This window comes from Pseudorasbora parva, chromosome 20 (genome assembly GCF_024679245.1).
Source record: "Pseudorasbora parva isolate DD20220531a chromosome 20, ASM2467924v1, whole genome shotgun sequence".
In the NCBI taxonomy this organism is placed as follows: Eukaryota; Metazoa; Chordata; class Actinopteri; order Cypriniformes; family Gobionidae; genus Pseudorasbora; species Pseudorasbora parva.
Genome location: NC_090191.1, coordinates 22930650 through 22951636, shown reverse-complemented (window position 1 = coordinate 22951636; position 20987 = coordinate 22930650). Strand labels below are relative to the sequence as shown.

General features: G+C 37.8%; 1 protein-coding gene across 28 annotated transcripts in view; it reads right to left on the bottom strand.

Moving 5' to 3' along the window:
* The window catches only part of celf2 (cugbp, Elav-like family member 2), a 185533-nt gene that overhangs the window by 47227 nt on the left and 117319 nt on the right, over positions 1–20987 (bottom strand). For 27 of the 28 annotated variants that reach the window (XM_067427595.1, XM_067427587.1, XM_067427590.1 and 24 more), the window contains 2 exons: positions 15391–15587; positions 4048–4130 (listed from right to left, as the gene is read on the bottom strand). In XM_067427595.1, coding sequence (XP_067283696.1) covers positions 4048–4130; positions 15391–15587 — 280 coding nt within the window. Of the gene's footprint in view, positions 1–4047; positions 4131–15390; positions 15588–18387; positions 18520–20987 lie in introns of those variants that run through there. The other variant, XM_067427596.1, reaches the window with a different exon arrangement.

Here is a 20987-nt window from a genome sequence, read left to right as displayed (position 1 = left end):
AAAGTCTTCAGATTCCATTTGGGCCTGTTCATATGCCACTGTAATTACTGTAAACAAATATCGACTGACCAAAAACTTCACAACAAGCATATTGCCAACACTAAACTGATCTTGTAGTGTGCAAGCAGTCTTCAGTGAACTGAATTAATGCACAATCAAATAATGAGAGAGAGAGAGAGAGAGAGAGAGAGAGAGAGAGAGAGAGAGAGAGAGAGAGAGAGAGAGAGAGAGGGAGAGAGAGAGAGAGAGGGAGATGAATTCGTTCACAGCTGGAGGACACTTTAACAGACATGTCCTACATTAGCCTTCGCACACACGCCGTTCATAGACGGTCTGATTATGGCAGCAATTGATATGATAATCTTATGTGACATCTCTAGGTCTGCCGTGGGCTAAAGAGTTCAGAATGGGGAAAACAACATGTCTAACTAAACAAAAAGATGATAAGACAACAATGAGAGTAAACCTACACCAAAACAAGAATACAGTTCGTCTGTCAGTTTTATAACAACACTATTATGTGTTTATCAAATACATCATGTTTTGACAGTAAGGGCAACCTTACATTTCATTTTATTACAGATGACAGCAACCTTTGATACTGTTTTATGCATACACACAAATACAAACACACACATTAAGCACAATAACAAACTGTACTGTACTGCATCTGTGACTGCCCGAGGGGTCTCAGCTGATATTGGAGCTATATATTTGCCATCATCTAATGCTTAAAGGGTTAGTTCACTCAAAAATGAAATTTCTTTCATTAATGACTTAACCCAATGTCGTTCCACACCTGTAAGACCTCTGTTCATCCTCAGAACACAGTTTAAGATATTTTAGATTTAGTCCGAGGGCTTTCTGTCCTTTGAATGTAAGTGAATGCCCACTTGTTGTCCACGTCCAGAAGGTAATAAAAACATCATCAAAGTAGTCCATATGTGACATCAGTTGGTTAGTTAGACTCTTTTAAGCATCGGCAATACATTTTGGTCCAAAAATAACAAAACTAATCTTCTCGTCTTCTCTTCCGCGTTTGTTTTCAAACCTCAAGTAAAGAATCAAACGGTCGTGAATCAGCAGATTGATTCGTGATTCGTATCGCCAATGTCACGTGATTTCAGCAGTTTGCCAGTTTGACACGCGATCCGAATCTTGAGTCATGACCGTTTGAATCTTTATTTGAGGAACACGGAAGAGAAGACAATGCTGAATAAAGTCATATTTTTTGTTATTTTTGGACCAAAATGTATTGTCGATGCTTAAAAGACTCTAACTAACCAGCTGATGTCACATATGGACTACTTTGATGATGTTTTCATTACCTTCTGGATGTGGACAGCAAGTGGGCATACACTTACATTCAAAGGACAGAAAGGCCTCAGACTAAATCTAAAATATCTTAAACTGTGTTCTGAGGATGAACGGCGGTCTTACGGGTGTGGAACGACATTGGGGTAAGTCATTAATGAAAGAAATTTCATTTTTGGGTGAACTAACTCTTTAAGTACAGTTTATCTTTAAAAGTACTAATATTTAATTGTTAAAATGTTTCCCAAATTTCACAATGATTTTTTGGGATATATTGTATTTTTGTATATTATGATGCCTACATTTACTTGTAGAGTTATAAACCCATAGTTTTTTGTTTTGTTTTTGTGGGGGTAAAAAAAAAAAAAGTCGAATTTTCATATCCACCACAACATTTAAATTATTTTTTGTTAGATTTTTTTTCTTTTTTTTGTTGTCTCAAACTGAATGTTAAACCACTGAATCCCTATAAAGTACTCCAATACTCCAAATACTAAGCCAGGATTCGGCCACTTGGACATTTAACCCTTAAATGCATGACTGCTTCGCCAATCATTCTTACATATTTGGTTCTTTAATGACCCAGATCTATATCTCACACGGATAGATCTCTCTACCTGCCTCTACTCTAAACTCCTGATATTAGAGTAACGATTACAGAAGAATAAAATAATCCATATTTTGTTACCTTTTGGAGCATGGAAGTGTTCAGTTTAAGCAGATGTATTCTACCATCCTCACCATCCTCTTCAGAGCTTATTTCACAGTAGCCTACATTCAGCATATGGCTCATATTCGCGATCTCACGCATATTCTCAAAACTCATTTACAATGTCTTTAAAATCAATATTTGGATTGCTGACAGCTTCTTGACCAGATCCATCATCAAGTGACGTGACACTAATATTTGAATGTGTTCAGTACTTGCTCTGCTGTAAATCGCTGAGCCATTTCAAGTTTTGCAGATTATAATTTGCATTTATTTCACACTTATTGCACTGATTATATTTTGCACTTATTTTGCCATTATAGATTAATTTATTGTTGTGCAGAATTATTGTCCTACAATCATAACTCAGGTTGTTAGCCCTATATAATTTTTAACAAAAAAATAGTGGGGAAAAAAATATATTTTTAATAATAATAATCTTTTTTTATTTTATTGTTATATTATTTATAATGGATTGATTGAGGAATACTAAGAAGGTTAATGTCTAACTTTAAAAAAAATAAATAAGAGAAGGAGGGTAGTGAATGGCGTCCTGGGTCAGTAAAGGCCCGAGGTATGCAATTAAGGATTAAGTAGCTTTTATAAATGTTCCTTAGGAAAAAAAAAAACCTGGTGTATCTTGAGACAAAACAATGACACTGACATATTTTGAGAGATGCTTTCAGTTAAAATCCAGTTCCATCTTAGTCTGGAACTAGCTTAAGCCTTAAATAAGTATCGTCATTTTTTTTTCCGGAGAACCCCCTGAGAAGCTATTGTTTAGGGATAGTAGTTGGCGGGTTTTGTTGTGAAAACTTGGCAACCCTGTCTGCACGCGTGCTGGAATAAACGATCTTTGCCGGTGTTGTAAAAAAATAATAATTTAATAATACACAGAGTACTTACCCAACACGATCATCATTTTTGAGAGAAATTGTGAAGGTGAATGCATATACGAACAAGCTCTCCGTTTAGGATTCGAACAAATATAATCCAAACTGCCCGACCTAAAAAATGTGTGGGCGGGGCTAAGTTCAGCTGGCATCCAGGCTAAATGTTTTTAAGGACCGCTAAAAAACGTATCTGTACACTCTGGCATTTTAGCACATCAGTACATGGATGTTTTGTTGGTTACTTGTTGTATTGTTGGTTTCTTTTTGACTGCAATGTACAGCACTTTGGAACTACAGTGGTAGACATTTTTATATATATTTATTTATACGTTTATTTATTTATATAGCACCTTACAGACTACCACCGTAGTTCCAAAGTGCTGTACATTGCAGTTAAAAAAAAAACCCAACAATACAACAAGACAGAATACAAAACATCCATGTACTGATGTGCTAAAATGCCAGAGAGTACAGATATACTACAGAAATACTATATATAAATTATATATATATATAATTTTTTTTGTTCTATTTGAATATATTGTACTATGTAATTTATTCCTGTTTTGGCTCAGCTGAATTTTCAGCATCATTACTCCTGTGTTCTTCAGTGTCACATGATCATTCAGAAATCATTGAAATAATGATTTGCAGCTCAAGAAGCAATTCTTATTATAACCAATGATGAAACTGTGGAAATGCTTTTTTGTAGGATTCCTTAATAGAACTGGCGTTTAAAAAACCTGAATTTAATTTAAATATAAATTATTTTAAAATTCTAAAAGTATTTACCGACAATTTTGACCATTTTAATGCATCCTTGCTGAATGAAAGTATTCATTTATAATAAATAAATAAAAAATCCCTCCAATTTTTGAATGTGACAATTTTGTGTTCGGATTTCGAGGGCAAGGGCTTTGATTCCGCGACTACATGCATAACTCGCTGCGTCAGGAAGCAAATTATAAACTCATTAAAGTTGCCCTGACTTCATACATTTTCCTGAATTACCACCTCTAACAAAGGAAAGCAGATTAAAAACTTGAAACTGTTGTCGTTTGAATAAGGAATTCTCTGCCTCGCTAGCTTTCAGAGAGAGAGACAGACATGAGCAGATAAACAAACACTCACCCCAGTTAAGGTCTTTATGTTGTGCAGTGCATTCTGGGCCTCCAGGGCAGCTTTCCGTGTGTAGAATGTGACAAAACAGCACCCTGGGAAAACCGACAGAGAGAGGGAGAGAAAGAAAGAGAGAGAGAGGTAAGCATTTTAAGCATGCAATAAGCCAAGTGAATTTGATCTTTTCTTTTCGTCTCACTACCTGCTGAGAGAGAAAACAATCTCACTGCTGTCACACAGATCTCTGCCAAACTACACCACAGAAAAGATAAGGGACGAGGGAAAGAACGAGATCCAAAATGAGAGGAAAGAGGCTATTATTTGATGCTTAATAAACAGCCATATGGAGCGGGATTTTGAACCAATGAGATTTCACTGTGGGCGGGGCTACCCAGCTTGACGCCTAAGGCATATGCTGCAAGCAACATTGCATACTGTTTAAGTATGTACTACATTTGAATTTACTTCATGATGATTAAAAGTATGTTCTATATAGTATGAATGTACTCCACCATATTATTACTGTCACGTGACCAACCAGCGTCAGTTGAGTTACTTCACCTCCACTCATAAATCCTCTCCCGTGGGCTCATGGGATTGTAAAGTGTCCATCGAATGTACACTTCTGAACCTCACTAAAAGTAGTAGATCACCCAGAGACTTTTTGCCAACTGTTTTTCAAATACTGTGTATTCAGACATACTATTTTGGCATACTGTTTTCTGCATACTATATACTAGGGGTTGATTTCAGACGCCAATGTGACCAATGTTTTGTTGTACGTTTTAGTCATGAGTAAGGTAAAACCTAACAATTCATAACAACTTCAGCATCAGATCATTTGTCCTGCATGCCGTGGTAACAGCGGCCTATCAGAACCTACACTCTAAAAAATGCTGGGTTAAAAACAACCCAAGTTGGGTTGAAAATGGACAAACACAGAAATTGGGTTGTTTTAACCCAGCATTTTTTTAGAGTGTATTTGATTTTAATACACAATAACAGGACAATTATTTTAGACTAATGTGCTTTCAGTTTTTTTAATGGTTTATTTATAATACATTTTTTATACAATAAAATAATAAATAAATAAAAGCCCCTTTAACTCTTGAACAACCAGTTTCATGAATCCTACACTAACAAAAACTTTTCATTTTGAAAGTTAAAAATTGTTATTGTTAAAAATCATTTCTGTTAATTTAAATAAAACTGAAATAAATCACACACACACACACACACACACACACACACACACACACGCACACGCACACGCACACGCACACGCACACGCACACGCACACGCACACGCACACGCACACGCACACACACACACACACACGTGTATATATTTATTAAATATTTGCATGTATATATTGTATATATTTATATAATTTACACATAAATATTTTATATATAAATATATAATAGCACATAAACCTAAAACTTAAACTAAAACATAAAGCATTAAAACTATTTTAAAAAAACATATTCCAAAAATGTATAAATACTATAACAGTACACTAAAATCACATTAAATCAGACTGCAAACATTCAGATTTGAAAAATGATTATGATACAATGAAATACAAAATATGTGCCACTGCAGATTCAGCACAGGATACACTGAATGGACGTGATCCAACCATTTGATAACCACAAAGTCACGATACATTTTGTATCCACCAAAAAAAGATGGGCCGAAAGGCTCTGTCCTTCATCAGAAAAATAAAATTGACTATTATGTACATCATGTGTTTGCATACCGCTGTCCTTGACTCGGCAGTGAAGTACAGAAGCAAGCACACGTGCACAGAGACACAGAGAGAGAGAGAGAGAGAGAGAGGAGAGAGAGAGAGAGAGAGAGAGAGAGAGAGAGAGAGAGAGAGAGAGAGAGAGAGAGAGAGAGAGAGAGAGAGAGAGAGAGAGAGAGAGAGAGAGAGAGAGAGAGAGAGAGAGAGAGAGAGAACAGAGACGACTAACAGAAAGAATCAGCTGGGGACCTTTGTGTATATATGTGTGTGTGCGGCTAAAGCAAGCTGAGAGTGCTGGCATGTTTTATTTAGAGAGAAAAGAGAAGAGGAACAAGAAAAAAAAAATGAGTGAACTGAATCCCTTTTACTGCCAGGGAGAATTTTGGCCGGATATACTAAGGACTCACTCATCCCTGGCAACAGTGCAGTCCAGTCTATGGCCAAAACAACCCGGTTCCCAGTGTTACACACACACACACACACACAGGCGCACATGTACACACACACACACACACGTACACACACAACACACACGTACACACACAAACACACACACACACACACACACACACACACACACACACACACACACACACACACACACACACACACACACACACACACACACACACACACACACACATGAACGCACACACACACACACACCAGACACTAGTAAGCACTAGTAAGCACATTTAAACTCCCAACATGCCTGAGACATTCCCATCGGTCAACACTGACAATAGTCGAGGTTGGGGGGCTTAATGGTTCTGGGCCATTAACACAAAGGTTGCAGGTTCAAATCCAATTAAGTGTGACCCAGGAACTGAAGTGTTAATGAGATCTCTGTTCTGATAAATCATCATTGTGCCTGAAGTAAAACATTGACCCCAGGAGTCTCAAAAATGTACTCTATCCAGAACAAGGGTACCATAGAAACCCCGTTTGCTCACTGTCCGAAGAATGTTTTATGCAAAAACACAGAGAGCTTTCTCAAAACTGTGAGCCTTTTTGAGAAAGGCCTGATGATCCAAAGGATGATACGTATAATCATAAAGACGTAGTTTTAAAAACCTTTCTGAATTGAAAAGAATAGCAGAGTCCACACCACAGCTAACGTAAGCGGCAAAGAACAATATCGTTAAGCTCACTTTTTTTCCTGCTGACAAGCGATAGATGTACTGACAGCCAATCATAATCCATCCTGCTTTAAAGAGCTTGAGCATTTAAAGTGGCAGACGACAAAACTGCAGTGTGCGCTTATGTGCACTAATATATTTCTCTTTATAAATCCTCAAATCTGTTTGGAATTGTTTTTAAAAATAAAAGTGGCAATTCATGGCCAGAATGAGCTTCAGTTTGGACCAGATTTTATATAAAAAAATATATGGTTATAAATAATATTTAAAAATTCATTTTTCACAGACAAGATGTACTGCACGTATGATACGATTGTGAAACATTTGATATAGGCGGAGTGTTCACAAATGTTTTGAGTACATGGGTTTGAGTTAATACCACATGAGCCTAAACACTCCACAGCAACTCTAACAGTAATACTACATGAGCCCATAATACTCCAGTAGTATTAAGTAACACTCCACTACATCAAGACTTGGAACGCAGTGCAGTTGAGTAAGAGCAGTGAAGGTAAAGATGAAAGTTAAGACATTAGATAGCTATGACAGATAAGCCATGTTCAAACCTGTTGTAAAATAGCTGATATTCACAAAACCTGTTACCTAACATTAGTTTATTAATGAATGTGTCAATTTAAAAATGACTAGTTTTGGCAAGTTTTTATTTCTACTTGCAATGTAGATACTTTCAAGATGAAACTGCACTTGTGTTGTAGCTTTCTCTGGTACTTCCTAACAAGCAAATTATTTTATTTGTTGGTACAGTTTAGCATTAAAACATTTATTAAAACTATTGGGCTAAAGATGATTGATTGATTGATTGATTGATTGATTGATTGATTTTTTAAGATTGGTGTCTTTTTAATATTGCGGTATCTAATTATCTCATGTTTAAGGGGTTACAAAAATAAATAACAATAAAATAACAGATGACAACTTGTGTCTCATAGTTTTTTTTTTTAACAAACCCCCAAAAGAAAACTTTGCAAAAATAAAAATTGCCTTTGAAGAAACATTTTGTGTGCTCAAGAGAAACTTTACAATTTCCAGTTTATTTATAGGCTACGTATAACCTATAGAGAAAACAAGTATGGATGCGCATGAAATAATAAATATCTATTTGCTCAAAATTTGGCTTTTGTTAGGGCTGTTCACCTCTAATATCAAACCCTTAGGTCCGCTTCAACGCATCCTCTGTGACAGCCGGGAAACCGCTGTGAAATGGGCAGACGCCGCAATGTGTATATTGTCCTATTTACCGAGTTCAATGGTCCATAAAAAAGACTGATGTATTAAAATGGTACGTCATATTTCAAGGCCTTCTGTCCGCTTTGTTAAACTACTCCGTCAAATGGGCTGATGGCTCAATAGGTGCCTTAGTGTACATTGTCCTATATAAGATAAATTAAGTTACATCATTCATAAGAAAAACAATTCAAAATTTAGATTTTTGTTAGGTCAAAACGAACTACTTTAGTAATAACTTTGTTGGGTTTTGTTAGGTTGTTGTTTATTTTGCCCCAAATAAAACTTTATCGGACAATTAAAAGATATTGGTACAGTAAAATGAGCAAGAATTCGTATTTCACAAGAACAAAAGACTCTTAACCACTTCGTCGGATTTAACGCATTTTCACAGGTGGGTGAGAAACGCTGAGTATAATTTCAACAGAGCTTGCGTGCAGAGCAAAGGACTTCAAGAAAGCTTTGTGTAATATAAAGGGAAGCATCACGCTTCAACAAATGAGTAGTTGGATTCAGCCTCCTACTAGACAAAATGCAGAATGAAATCCAAAACTTGAGCACTTTTTATCAGCCCAATGCACACAGTCAGCCTATTTCTCGGCCGTCACAGAGGATGTGTTAAAGCGGACATGAGGCTGCGATATTAGAGGTAAACTGCCCCACATTTTGAACAAATAGATCTATATTAACTCATGTGCATCCATACTCTTGTTTTCTTCATAGCAAAATGGCAGTGACGCACAAAGGATAGGTTAGTGTGTAAACCGGACATTTCTGAGAGTACGCAAGCGTTTTTCATGCGCACGTGAGAGAGTATACGTGACTTTGTTATTTTTGCAAAGGTCTCTTTAGGGGCTTCATATTTTTTACAAATCATTCTCCTCTTCTAGAACATATTAAAGCATTAAAATACTGCCTCAAAAACAACGCTTATATGAACCAGTCAGCCAATAAGATCTTGTTCATGCTTGAGTTGTCAGCAAAAGTGAAGGAAACAGACTTTCTGGACTCTGCCAGCGACTCATTCCTTGGCTGATGACGGCGGTTCGTGTTTAATCGTGTTGTGAAGCTGAAACTTTTGACAATCCCAGGCAAAGAGGTCAGAACCGTCATCCTCAAAGTGTTTTCCACATCCGTACGTGGCAGGACTGCTGACGGACGCTCTGAAAGCCCGAGCCTCACCTGAGACAGATAAAACAGGATAAAACCAAGAGGCGTACAACCGCCTCAAGAGCTCCGTGACCGACCTGAGACTCGCTGACGGGCGGATTCCATAATAATCATCATATCGATGAATCTCCATTCACTCGCAAATGTGTCACATTATGAAAGTATAACAGGTTGCGAATATCATTTTCGTGTTGACTGTAAATGAAAACGGCTCGAATGCCAATTATTCCCAGACTCCGTTTTTGATGTGTTATACGAGACAGACTGTCCAATGCCCTAAAGTTATGGACTTAATACCATGAACACACGTATCTGTTAGAATACATTTTAATACATTAGCATAGCACATCTGCATTTGGCCTTAGAGGACACACACACACACGCTCTTGTATCATTCTGCGGCTGTGCTACGTGTCCAGGGACTGAAAAGGATGCTCACACAAACGCATCCATTCATCTTGTGAGCATGTAGGCGTGCGTATGTGTGTGTGTGACGGACTTCAAAGGCAGACAGGAATACATCTTTACTAAAGAACCCCAGCTGCTCAGGGCCATTTAGCCCTGGACCGCTCTCGCATCACTCAATCAACAAGGGACAGTCTGTTTCTATGTGTGTGCGCGTGTGTGAGGACCGTTCTAAATTGTAGCCCGGCTCTGATAAACAATTCCTGCTCTTCACCTCTGGGTGCATTTATATTCTACGCCTTCGTTCTGGTGTCACAGACACACACACACGCACACACACACAAGCAGGGCAGGCGATTGGTGAGGCCGTCTGTTCGGAAGCACCTCCCTGCTGATGCTCAGGCTATGGCGGCCAGGCAGGGACACACACAGGGCGCAGGACGCGACGTCCCACTATGAATTGGCACAGCATGTGTGTGAACGTAGATTGCACTGCTGAGACAGAGAGTTACGCACTCTTGCCGAGATGTGTTTGCGAGTGTGACTGCTTTTCCACTGGGCGCTGTTGCCTAATCTGCACATTTCCACCGAAGAAGGTTCGTTTTAATCGAGCCAAACATGCCAAGTGTGAACACACCCTCACACTTATTTTTGGGAAGTTTGCGGATCTTGGTTGAAAGAATCCTAAAACCAGAAAGGACTAACGTCAGCGGCAAAGACCGTGGAATATTGTCCTCACTGTGTGAAGCTAACAAAGCTACAAGTCCAGATACAAAAATAGATTGCTTCCAATTTAATCCAGTTGTCTACACTGCTGTGGTGCAACACTGACGCAACACATGGCGGACAAAAGCAAGGTTAATCCAACTGCTTTATTTTTCCTGACAATCTTAAACATATATGTTTAAGATTGAAAAGATAAGTCTCCGCTTCCAAGCAAACTCTGGTTTAAATAAAATATGAACGCAAAACGGACCAAAACATGTTAAAAAAAAAACTAAAACAGTACATAATGTCGCAAGATGTGACCCTAAAAAGGACAAAATGCTCAAGCATACTTGTATTTTCGCTTCATAGTAGCAAGTTTTCCCATCACAGTTAGGTAGAGGCATCCAAATCGTATATCTTTGTTTGTTAGTCTGATGGAGGGTTTCCTGCCGCTGTTTTGACAGCTTTATATATTTTATAAGCTGGTCAAAATACATTCATAAGTAGCTACGCACAAACAACGAGCACATTTAGCCCAGGACTATAGCATTGTTTTGGATGTTCGGTAAGTTCCGTCTCGAAACAGTAGGGGTGTAACGATTCATCTACTACACTGATGTATCGATTTACATTCCTATGATCCAACTACATCGATCTGTGCTCGGCAAGTTGGCCTTCCGGATGACATATTTCAATCTAATATAGTTTTAAAAGGTAATCAATCGATTGTTTCGATAATAGGAAATAACGCATTTCATTTAAGCACGTCAGACTTTATATGGATGTTTTTTCTTAGCACTTTTAATAATAAAGGCGTTAAACGTTACTCAGTCTGCCTATATGTGACGTCAGCCATGCGCCAGCTGCAGTGCAAACAAAAAAAAACATAGCATGGCGGATGACGGGAGAAGCCAACAAGCGAGAAATGATCAAGCCACCATTGCGGTTTAGTGTGTGGAAAAACTTTGGCTTTAGAAAAGACAGAGATTTTCGAAATAAGTCGCTCGCTGTTTGTAGTAGTAGCAGGTTCAGCCACTGCTCATTCAACCTAAAGAAATGTTGGTTGCACTTTATTTTTATATTTATATTATATTATTATTATTTTTATGTTGAAAAACAACAGCAAAAGTAGCAGGTAAACCTAATTAAACCTGAAGAGATGTTAGTTGCACTTTATTTTTGATATTAATATTGTAATATTTTTATTTTGAAAAACAAGCTGAAGTATCAGTAGTAGTATGCTGGTTGCACTTACTGTACTTTTATTCAAAATGAGAGCAGAAAAGGTTAACTTCCTGTTAATTCAACCTAAACTGTTGGTTGCACTTTATTCAAATAAAATGTGAACACATTTGCCATTAATTGTTTACGTGTTTGTTTATATCCATAATTAATTGATATCAGATTCCCTTAAAAGAAACAACATGAATCTTGGAAACTGAATCGTTTCGGATCGCATCGTTCTAAATGAACCAATATCGTCCTTGAATCGTATCGACAACCTCAAATCGTGATACGAATCGAATCGTTGTTAAAACGAATTGTTACACCCCTACAAAATATGCACAATAAAAGCCAACCAATCGGGTTGTGAACGTATCCCTATGCCTATTTATCTTTAGGTTAGTGTTGTCAAAAGTATGGACCGTGATACCAAGTCGACACTGACATTTAAAAAATGTGAAGCTTTGAGCGCTGTTGAGCTGAATCGTAAACCCCTCTGACTGGTCATTGTGTTCACACGCTCATCGGATGTGTCTGTGATTGGCTACAATGATCAACGCACAGGAACGTTTGGAAGTGTTTTAAAATCGAGAGCACGAGCATTTGAAAGCACAAGCAGGCAGCGGACCGGAAGGCTGATAGACACCTGCCTTCAAACGCTCCCGTGTGTATCTGTGTAAGCACTCTGTAAATAGTGTCATTGATTTATAGCTTATTTACAACATGTTTTTGAGGCGCTGATCATTGCAGCCGATCACAAACATATTTGATGAGCGTGTGAGCACATTGGCCAATCAGAGGTGCTTACGATTCCACTCAGCAGCACTCAAAGCGTCACATTTTTTAAATTTCAGTACCGACTTGGTATCGCAGTCAGTACTTTTGTCACCCCTACTTTAGGTTCGCTGTTAAAATGTCACTGTGAGCGGCGGTAATGCGGACGAGGGCTACATGTTCTTCCGTTTTTTTTGGTCCGGACCTAACAAACCACATGAACCGGACTACAAGTGTGAACACACCCTAAAACTTTTAAAGAAAAACTAATGTGTCATGTAGGTAAACTAGTTGGTAGCGTCAGTGGAAAGTCCAGGAAACTCAAGTTAAGTGTGTGCGAACTTGAGTAAGATCTCAGGTTATGTAACGTGTGTATATGCTGTTTTAGGACACTTCAAATTGAGTCCTTTTAACTGGCACTTTAAAAATATATATATATAATCCGACCATTAACTGGTCATTTCAAAAGGTGTAAAAACTAGCCTTGTGGGGGAGAAAAAGGAAAACCAAATACTTTTAATAGAAATTCAATTCTAATTGGTGGACGCCTCAGGGAAAGACTGTGCCGAAGAGACAAGCGGGAAGTTAACGTTCACCTTGCGACTTTGTTGGTGGAGAAATCTTTCAATACAGTCTAATTTAACAGCCGGAGCCACGCACAAGCGACCTTTCCCTAAATGAAAATGGGTTCGAGTAGAGCTGAAGGCTAGCGGCAGCCATTACGGCCCAACGGCTGTGTCAGAGGCCTTGATGAAGCTGGACCCGAGAGAGGCACTCTAACTGCTGCTAACTGAACTACAGGAGCACTCATCACCCCGTCTGAAAGCCAATCACACACCTCGGCTCTGGCGGAGATACCCGTCGCGATGCCTGTGTGTGTGCGCGAGAGTACAGGACTTGAGTAATGCTCTCCCACTCGGCCCTGACTCATCCTCCATAAGAGTGAGAGGATGGGCGGCATTGTGAACGTGTACATGCCATCTTCCTGTCTGAGTGTTAACAACTCCACAGAACCGAGGTTAACGCCTACGCTTTAGCGCTATTCTGAAACCAAGCGAGCTACTTCGCTGTCTACCGCCTACATAGGCACCAATGGAACCAAACGTGAACCTCATAAGAGACTGATTTGGAACATTACAGCACTCTAAATGATGATATTTATGAGGAGCGGCCACAACAATGTCATAATAATGAGTGGGCAACTCTTCTCAGACTTTCTGAGTTGAGGCCGTGCATATTATACAATCACAGTAGAAGCTAACTAGCATTGGGCATAATTGTGTTTTAATGTTGTTGATTATATTTCGTTTGTATGCATTTTACAAACTGTTTATGATGAATAAAGCTAAAGTTAAAGTTAAAGGGATAGTTCACCCAAAAAGGAAAATTAGCCCATGATTTACTCACCCTCAAGTCATCCTAGGTAAATATGACATTCTTCTTTCAGACGAATAAAAGTTATATTAGTCCTAATAAAAATAAAAGTCCTGGTTCTTCCAAGCTTTATAATGGCAGGGATTGTTGCTGTGTTTTTGAAGTTCATAAAAATGCATCTGTCCGTCAAATAACTGCTCCTCATGGATCCGGGAGGTTAATAAAGGTTAATAAAAATATCCATATTTAAAACTTTATATAGTAAAATTTCGGCAGATCACCTTGCGTTTTCAGTTAATGGAAAAAGTGTTGCAAGTGCCTCTGCAGTTCAAAGGCTTACACTACCATTTACGCTCGTCAGACGTCGCGTACGCATCTTGAACTTTGAGAAGGCACTTTCAACACTTCCACGGAATGCGATCGGCCAGAACTTTAATTAATTTGTTTTTAATTATGTATATTTTTCTTACACAAATGCAATGATTTGCTTCAGAAGGCCTTTATTAACCTCCCAGAGCTGTGTGGAGCACGTAGTATGACGGACAGATGCATTTTTATGGACTTTAAAAACTGAGCAACAATCCCTGGCATTATAAAGCTTAGATTCGCCAGGACTTATTAATATAACTGGTTGTTTTCGTCTGTAAGAAGAATGTCAGATACACCTAGGATGACTTGAGGGTGAGTAAATCATGGGCTAATTTGGAACTGGAATTGGAAAGCAAATAGTTAAGAGAAAATGCATGTCGTGTAACTATATTGGATCCCTGCATACACTCTTAAAGTGACAGCTGCCTAATATTCCTGCTGCAATCTTTCATGTTAATCAAAGAACAAAATGCAAACAAAATCACTTCTGCTCTTGACTTTTTGTAACTTTAATTATAAGCATTAATCTGTATTACATTTTTACAATGAAGACTGGAGACTATCCAGTGTTATTTTATATGTTTACTTTAATTTCTGTTTTATTTCTTACATGAATACTAACAGACAGTTAGACCTCAAAGCCGTGTTTATTTCATATATCTCTTTATTCTATTGCATTTATTTGTGATGTTGTTTGCAATTTGTTTATTTGTTCTTAATTTATTACTGACTTATATGAAAATAAAAATTTTCAGTGAAGAAAAGTCCATTTTAGTTTGTATATGCTGTCAATTACAGTTCGTAGAATGAAAATCGGAAAAAGCGATATGGGCAGGTCACACTAAATTACAATTGCTGCATCGCTATTAACAAATACATTCACAATACAATGGAGCATTAATTGCACACATGGCTGTTTAAATGTTTTCCTTTTTTTTCTTTGACCTTTGCATTTTGCAAAGTTATGCTATATTAAAGGTTCCTAAATTAGTTTTTTTGAGAGACTGGGCAATATATGGCTGGATGATTTTAGGCATCCAGACAGACAGGAAACAAAGAAGCAAAACAGCAGTTTTGTCAGAGTCAGAGGCTGACGCTAACACATTACACATGTGAGCAGGTTTACATGATGCAGCGTGACACCCTTGTGCTGCGATGGCGTGTGTGATGCATTAAAGACAGGTAACGCACATTACCTTTGCTCTGTGGTGGGTTCTGACTACGATCTCGCAGTATGTTGATCTGGTAGACAGCTCCATACGGCTCAAAAAGCTCCTTTAACTCTTTCTCGGACCAGGAGCGGGGGATCTGACCCACAAACATCTTAATGGCGTCTGGATCAGGCTGGTCCGAGTGTTCCAGGGCGCCGTTCATCTTCCCAGCTGTACCGTTACTGTAGAGAGAGAGAGAGAGAGAGAGAGAGAGAGAGAGAGAGAGAGAGAGAGAGAGAGAGAGAGAGAGAGAGAGAGAGAGAGAGAGAGAGAGAGAGAGAGAGAGAGAGAGAGAGAGAGAGAGAGAGAGAGAGAGAGAGAGAGAGAGAGAGAGAGAGAAATCAAGCATTATGGAGTGTATACCATGGTATGAAAACACTGGAAGATCTAAAGGACGATGAGAGAGAGAGCGAGAGAGGTTGGTCTCCAAGCTCACAGCGAGATCAAATTTGGGCCGGACAGATCGACAACTGCTCCTCATTAAAGCAGGAAGACACTGAGACACAAATGCTGATTAAAATCACAACAGTGTTATTACACTCAGCATGTGTGCCTCATCGTGTGTGTGTGTGTGTGTGTTGATGTTGTGTTTACAGTCCTGAGCAGGTACACATCTGACTCTGTTCCAGGTTTAATAAGCTCTATTACCATAAAACATAACATTAACTTGTTCCCCTTTTTTGATTAAAAAAAAAAAGGTTTAAAGCACATTTATAATAGGGGCCTATTGGGCAAGCATCACAAATTATAAATATATAAAGTGTTTTGCAAGCATCATCTAAAGACGTGCATATTACTTCTGTTACTATGAGATTATTGTGCTAAAATTGCTTAGTAAACATGTCTGTGCAACATTATACACAATTTGTCAACTCAACCGAATTTGCCTATAAAGTATAACTTTTAATGACAAACATTTATTTCATCCAGTACACTCGCCCCATAGACTTCCATTGTAAGTGAATTACTAAACACAATTTTGGTTTGTTTACACAAACTGAGAGACGAGTCTAAATTATTTTAACAGCATGTCACAAATGCTGTTCATAGCTCTTCAACATGAACTGAGCACAGAATTTTGCCATTTTGAGCGACTGACTTTACCAGAATTGAACAAACTCGTGACATGATAAAAATGGCTCAGCTGAGTCAGGGTGCGAAACAGATCCGTGTGACCCCTAGACGCCCATGATGCTGGTTCAACGAGTTCATGAGGAATTTTGTGCGCTTGTTTCAGTTCCAGATGAAAGCACTCAAAGAGAACATTATCGACCCTTCACCCCCCCACACACACACATACACTCGCACTCACATTTCCGTTTTTCCCCTCTTACAAATAACAAAATGAGTGAGCCAGCCTGAACAAACTACAAAAATCATTGAGTGTCTACCGGATTTTATTTCAGATTGGATTTGCTGATCGAAGGACAACCTGCCTGTTGCCCTTCAACTGATATGAAAATAAATGAAAATCAAATAAATAAATACTTCTATCCTCAGTGAAGAAGTGTAAAAATTTCCTCATGAGACTAATTATCGCACTAAGCATTCTGTGTGGAAGCCTTCTCCGCCTGTTTCAAGATTACTGCTCAGATTTCTTCCCTTCAAAACGTGCATCACTCCAAGGACATTTTGACATGAATTAAGCACTATTCTCTGTACAAAGAAGAAATGATTTCTTTTCTCATTTAACTGTGCAAGTCTGTCAGTGTCATGAAAAGCTCATGTTGTTGAGGAACAGATTTGATCTCTCTGGCATACCCTTAAAGGGAACATATATGTGTGTGTGTGTGTGTGTGTGTGTGTGTGTGTGTGTGTGTGTGTGTGTGTGTGTGTGTGTGTGTGTGTGTGTGTGTAGGTATGTATGAGTGTGTATGTATGTATGTATGTATGTATGTATGTATGTATGTATGTATGTATGTATGTATGTATGTATGTATGTATGTATATATAACTAAGCTCCAAAAGGCAAATCAGAAATGACCATAATTATGACAATAAATGAACAAAACATACAAACAAATAAACAAACAAACAAACAAACAAACAAATAAATAAATAAATAAATAAACGAGGGACGCATTTCATAAATAACACATTAATAAAATGTTAATAATAAAATACTTTTATAATTGTTAATATCATTAATAAACAAATATCAATTTAAAGTTACGTAAAAAAATCAATTTGCGCAACACAAGAAGTCTAAAAGAGGGAGGCCAAAACAAATATTTACATGTTTAAAATGAGCATTACACTGTAAATGTCCTTACAATGTTAAGAACATTTTTTTAAAAAGGTAAAAAAAAAATGCAATAAATAAATAAGTAACAAAAGTGTAGAATATGATGAATATGTATTCAACAATTCGGTTGAATACAAATATTAGTGCTGTCCAATCGATAAATAGCATCCAAAATGAAGGTGTAGTAATGTTTACATAATACATGTGTGTGTACTGTGCTATTATGCATATATAAATACACATACATGCATTTATATATTTAAGAAAAATGTGTTTTAATTATATATGTATATACACAGTACATATTTCTGTTATAATATTCTTGTGTATATATATATATATATATATATATATATATATATATATATATATATATATATATATATATATATATATATATATATATATATATATATAATAGTTATACACCATACACACACATACATTATGTAAACATGAACATTTATTTTGGATGTTATTAATATATATATATATATATATATATATATATATATATATATATATATATATATATATATATATATATATATATAGCCTATGCAGTACACATTTACAGGGTAGAACTGAAAACAGCCATGAAGAAACATTCACAAACTCTCATTTCTCTTTAAGCCGATGAAGTGATTTGTCATTCTATTCAAAAGAACAAGGCCTAGAGTTAAAGAGCAGCGACAGATAACGAGAAAAGGTTGGAGGTAGAGAGAACAGACACCGACCTCTGGACTCGATTCATCCATCTCTTGCAGAAGGACCCTATTCTCTCCGCGGAGACGCCCAAGTCTTTGAGCGACTTAAAGGACATTTCTGCATGCGCCGCGGGAAAGCCGCCCTCCTGGGTCCCCACGGTAACCGCTGCTCAGCTACCCCCACCCCAATAAATCCCCCGGCAGTTACCAAAGTGATAAGGGTGCCCCTCGCCACCGATCAAAAAGCAATAATGGCGGAAAAAGCGAGCATGTCACAGGCACAGAGGCCAAGAGCCAGAAACCGACTCTGATTCAGAGAGAGAGGGATGGGACTGCGAGTGTCAGGCTGTTGTGCGTGTATGTGTGCGCTTGTGTGTGTCACAATTAGTAATTGTTTCGTTCGACAAGGCTCGACTGCAGGAATACAAAGGCACAAGTCACAGGAAGCCTGTAACAGCGTGCTGTAGGACACTCACACACACTGGCCTGGGGTTGGGAATCAAGCACTAGTTCTTAAACAGTTTTTATTTTATTTTTATGAATTAAATGCATTTCATGACTGTTCTTGAACCTGCGTTATTAGACGGAACCTCACAAAAAAAAAAAAAAAATCATTGCGAAATCTCTGAAATAAATAAAATACTTTATTTTCTTCAGAATTGAATACGTTCATTCAGCAAGGATGCATTAAATTGATCAAAAATAACAATAAAGACATTAATAATGTTACAAATTGTTTATCTTTTCAAAGAAATGCTGCTCTTTTTAAATAAATGAATCACGGTTTAAAGCAAAATTAAGTAGCAGAACAGTTTTCAGCACAATAACACTTGTTTCTTGAGCATCAAATCATCATGTTAGAATGATTTCTGTAACATCATGTGACACTGAAGACAGGAGTAATGATGCTGAAACATTTTAAAATATATTCAAACATCACAATATTATTGCTTTGACTATAATTTTGATTAAAGCTACACTCTGTGATATTTCTCCCCATCTAGCGGTGTAAAGGTATATGACAATTCCTGTTCCTCTCAATTCCGATTTCGTTTTAACTCCTACGGTGGTCAATTTAGTCCAAGATTAACATAGCTTCCAGTTCGACCTCGTCCATGAGTGCCATCGAGTGTTAAAACGGGAAAAGCGAAGCTTGAATTTACGGGTATGTCCCTCTTTGGCTAATGTACTTTCAAGATGGAGGAGCAACATGGTGACCAGCATTCGAACCCCTCACCCGTATGTATTTTCAATGGCATATTATAAACTTACAAGAATACTTAATTACTTGAAAGAAGTAAATATACATTGCCGAATACTGCTGAAATTTTGAGAAATGTTTTAAACCTCATACTTCATAGGAACTATAAAGCTATAACAATAACAAAAACTATATTAGCTTTCATACCAGCAAATGATATAATTTTGCTTATTATATTCGCTGCAGTTTTGACGTATGGCAAGTCGGATTGATTTTGATTGATTGTCAATCGCTCATCAGATGGAAAAAATCGTTGTGAAATTGATTTCAACAATATCATTTCTCTGTGCTGTTAACGTTAATTTTAGTATGGCTGTTCTTTCATATTTGGAACAATTTTAGGACTATATCTTTCTGTTTATCGTTATAATTATCTTGGTGTGAACAGGCCTTAAGAAGGAGAAGCCACTGACAGTTTAAACACGTTGTCCTTTATTTGGACCATCTTTCTTGCACTCGTCTATGCTGACAAAGTAGAAAGGGAAAGAACCAGGCACAAGGTGAAAATAAGAGTGTTTTTGTTTTGTTTTGTGTGTGTGTTTGTGTGTGTGTGTGTGTGTGTGTGTGTGTGTGTGTGTGTGAGCCTGTTTATGTGGTTTATGAGGACACAAATTTGTATAACTACATGGGTATTACACTGGTATTACTCTATAAATGTGGTTTATGAGGACATATCAAATGTCCTCATAATTCAAATGGCCTTAAAAACATACTAAATGATGTTTTTTTGAGAAAGTAAAAATGCAGAATGTTTCCTGTGATGGGTAGTTTTAGGGGCAGGGGCAGTGTAAGGGGATAGAAAATACGGTTTGTACAGTATAAAAACCATTACGCCTATAGAGAGTCCCTGTAAACCACATAGACCAACGTGTGTGTGTGTGTGTGTGTGTGTGTGTGTGTGTGTGTGTGTGTGTGTGTGTGTGTGTGTGTGTGTGTGTGTGTGTGTGTGTGTGTTTGTTTGTCTGAATGTAAGTCCTGAGGCTCAGATTAAGTTGTCAAGTGGATCCACTACTGCCATAGCATTCTATCTCTCTCTCTTCCTTTCTACCCACTTCCCTCTCAATTTGAGTCAATTGTCTGCCTTAATGGCTTAACTAGACCTTCCATCAGCCTGGGCTGCTCTTAAGGTGTATGTGGAAGGATTGCTGATGTAAGGAACTCTGATAGGCCGCAGGCTCACACACACTCACTCACTCATGTACTTACAAGCAAGCACAATAACACTGCAAGCCAGCAAAGCAATCATTTGTGCATCTAAAGGCGGCCTGGTTGGTTACATAAACGCAATATAGCAAATTATGGTTGGAGACATATAATGGTTAGACTGAGGTAATTTTAGGCCTGAGCATTCTCAATAAATGGTTGCTTA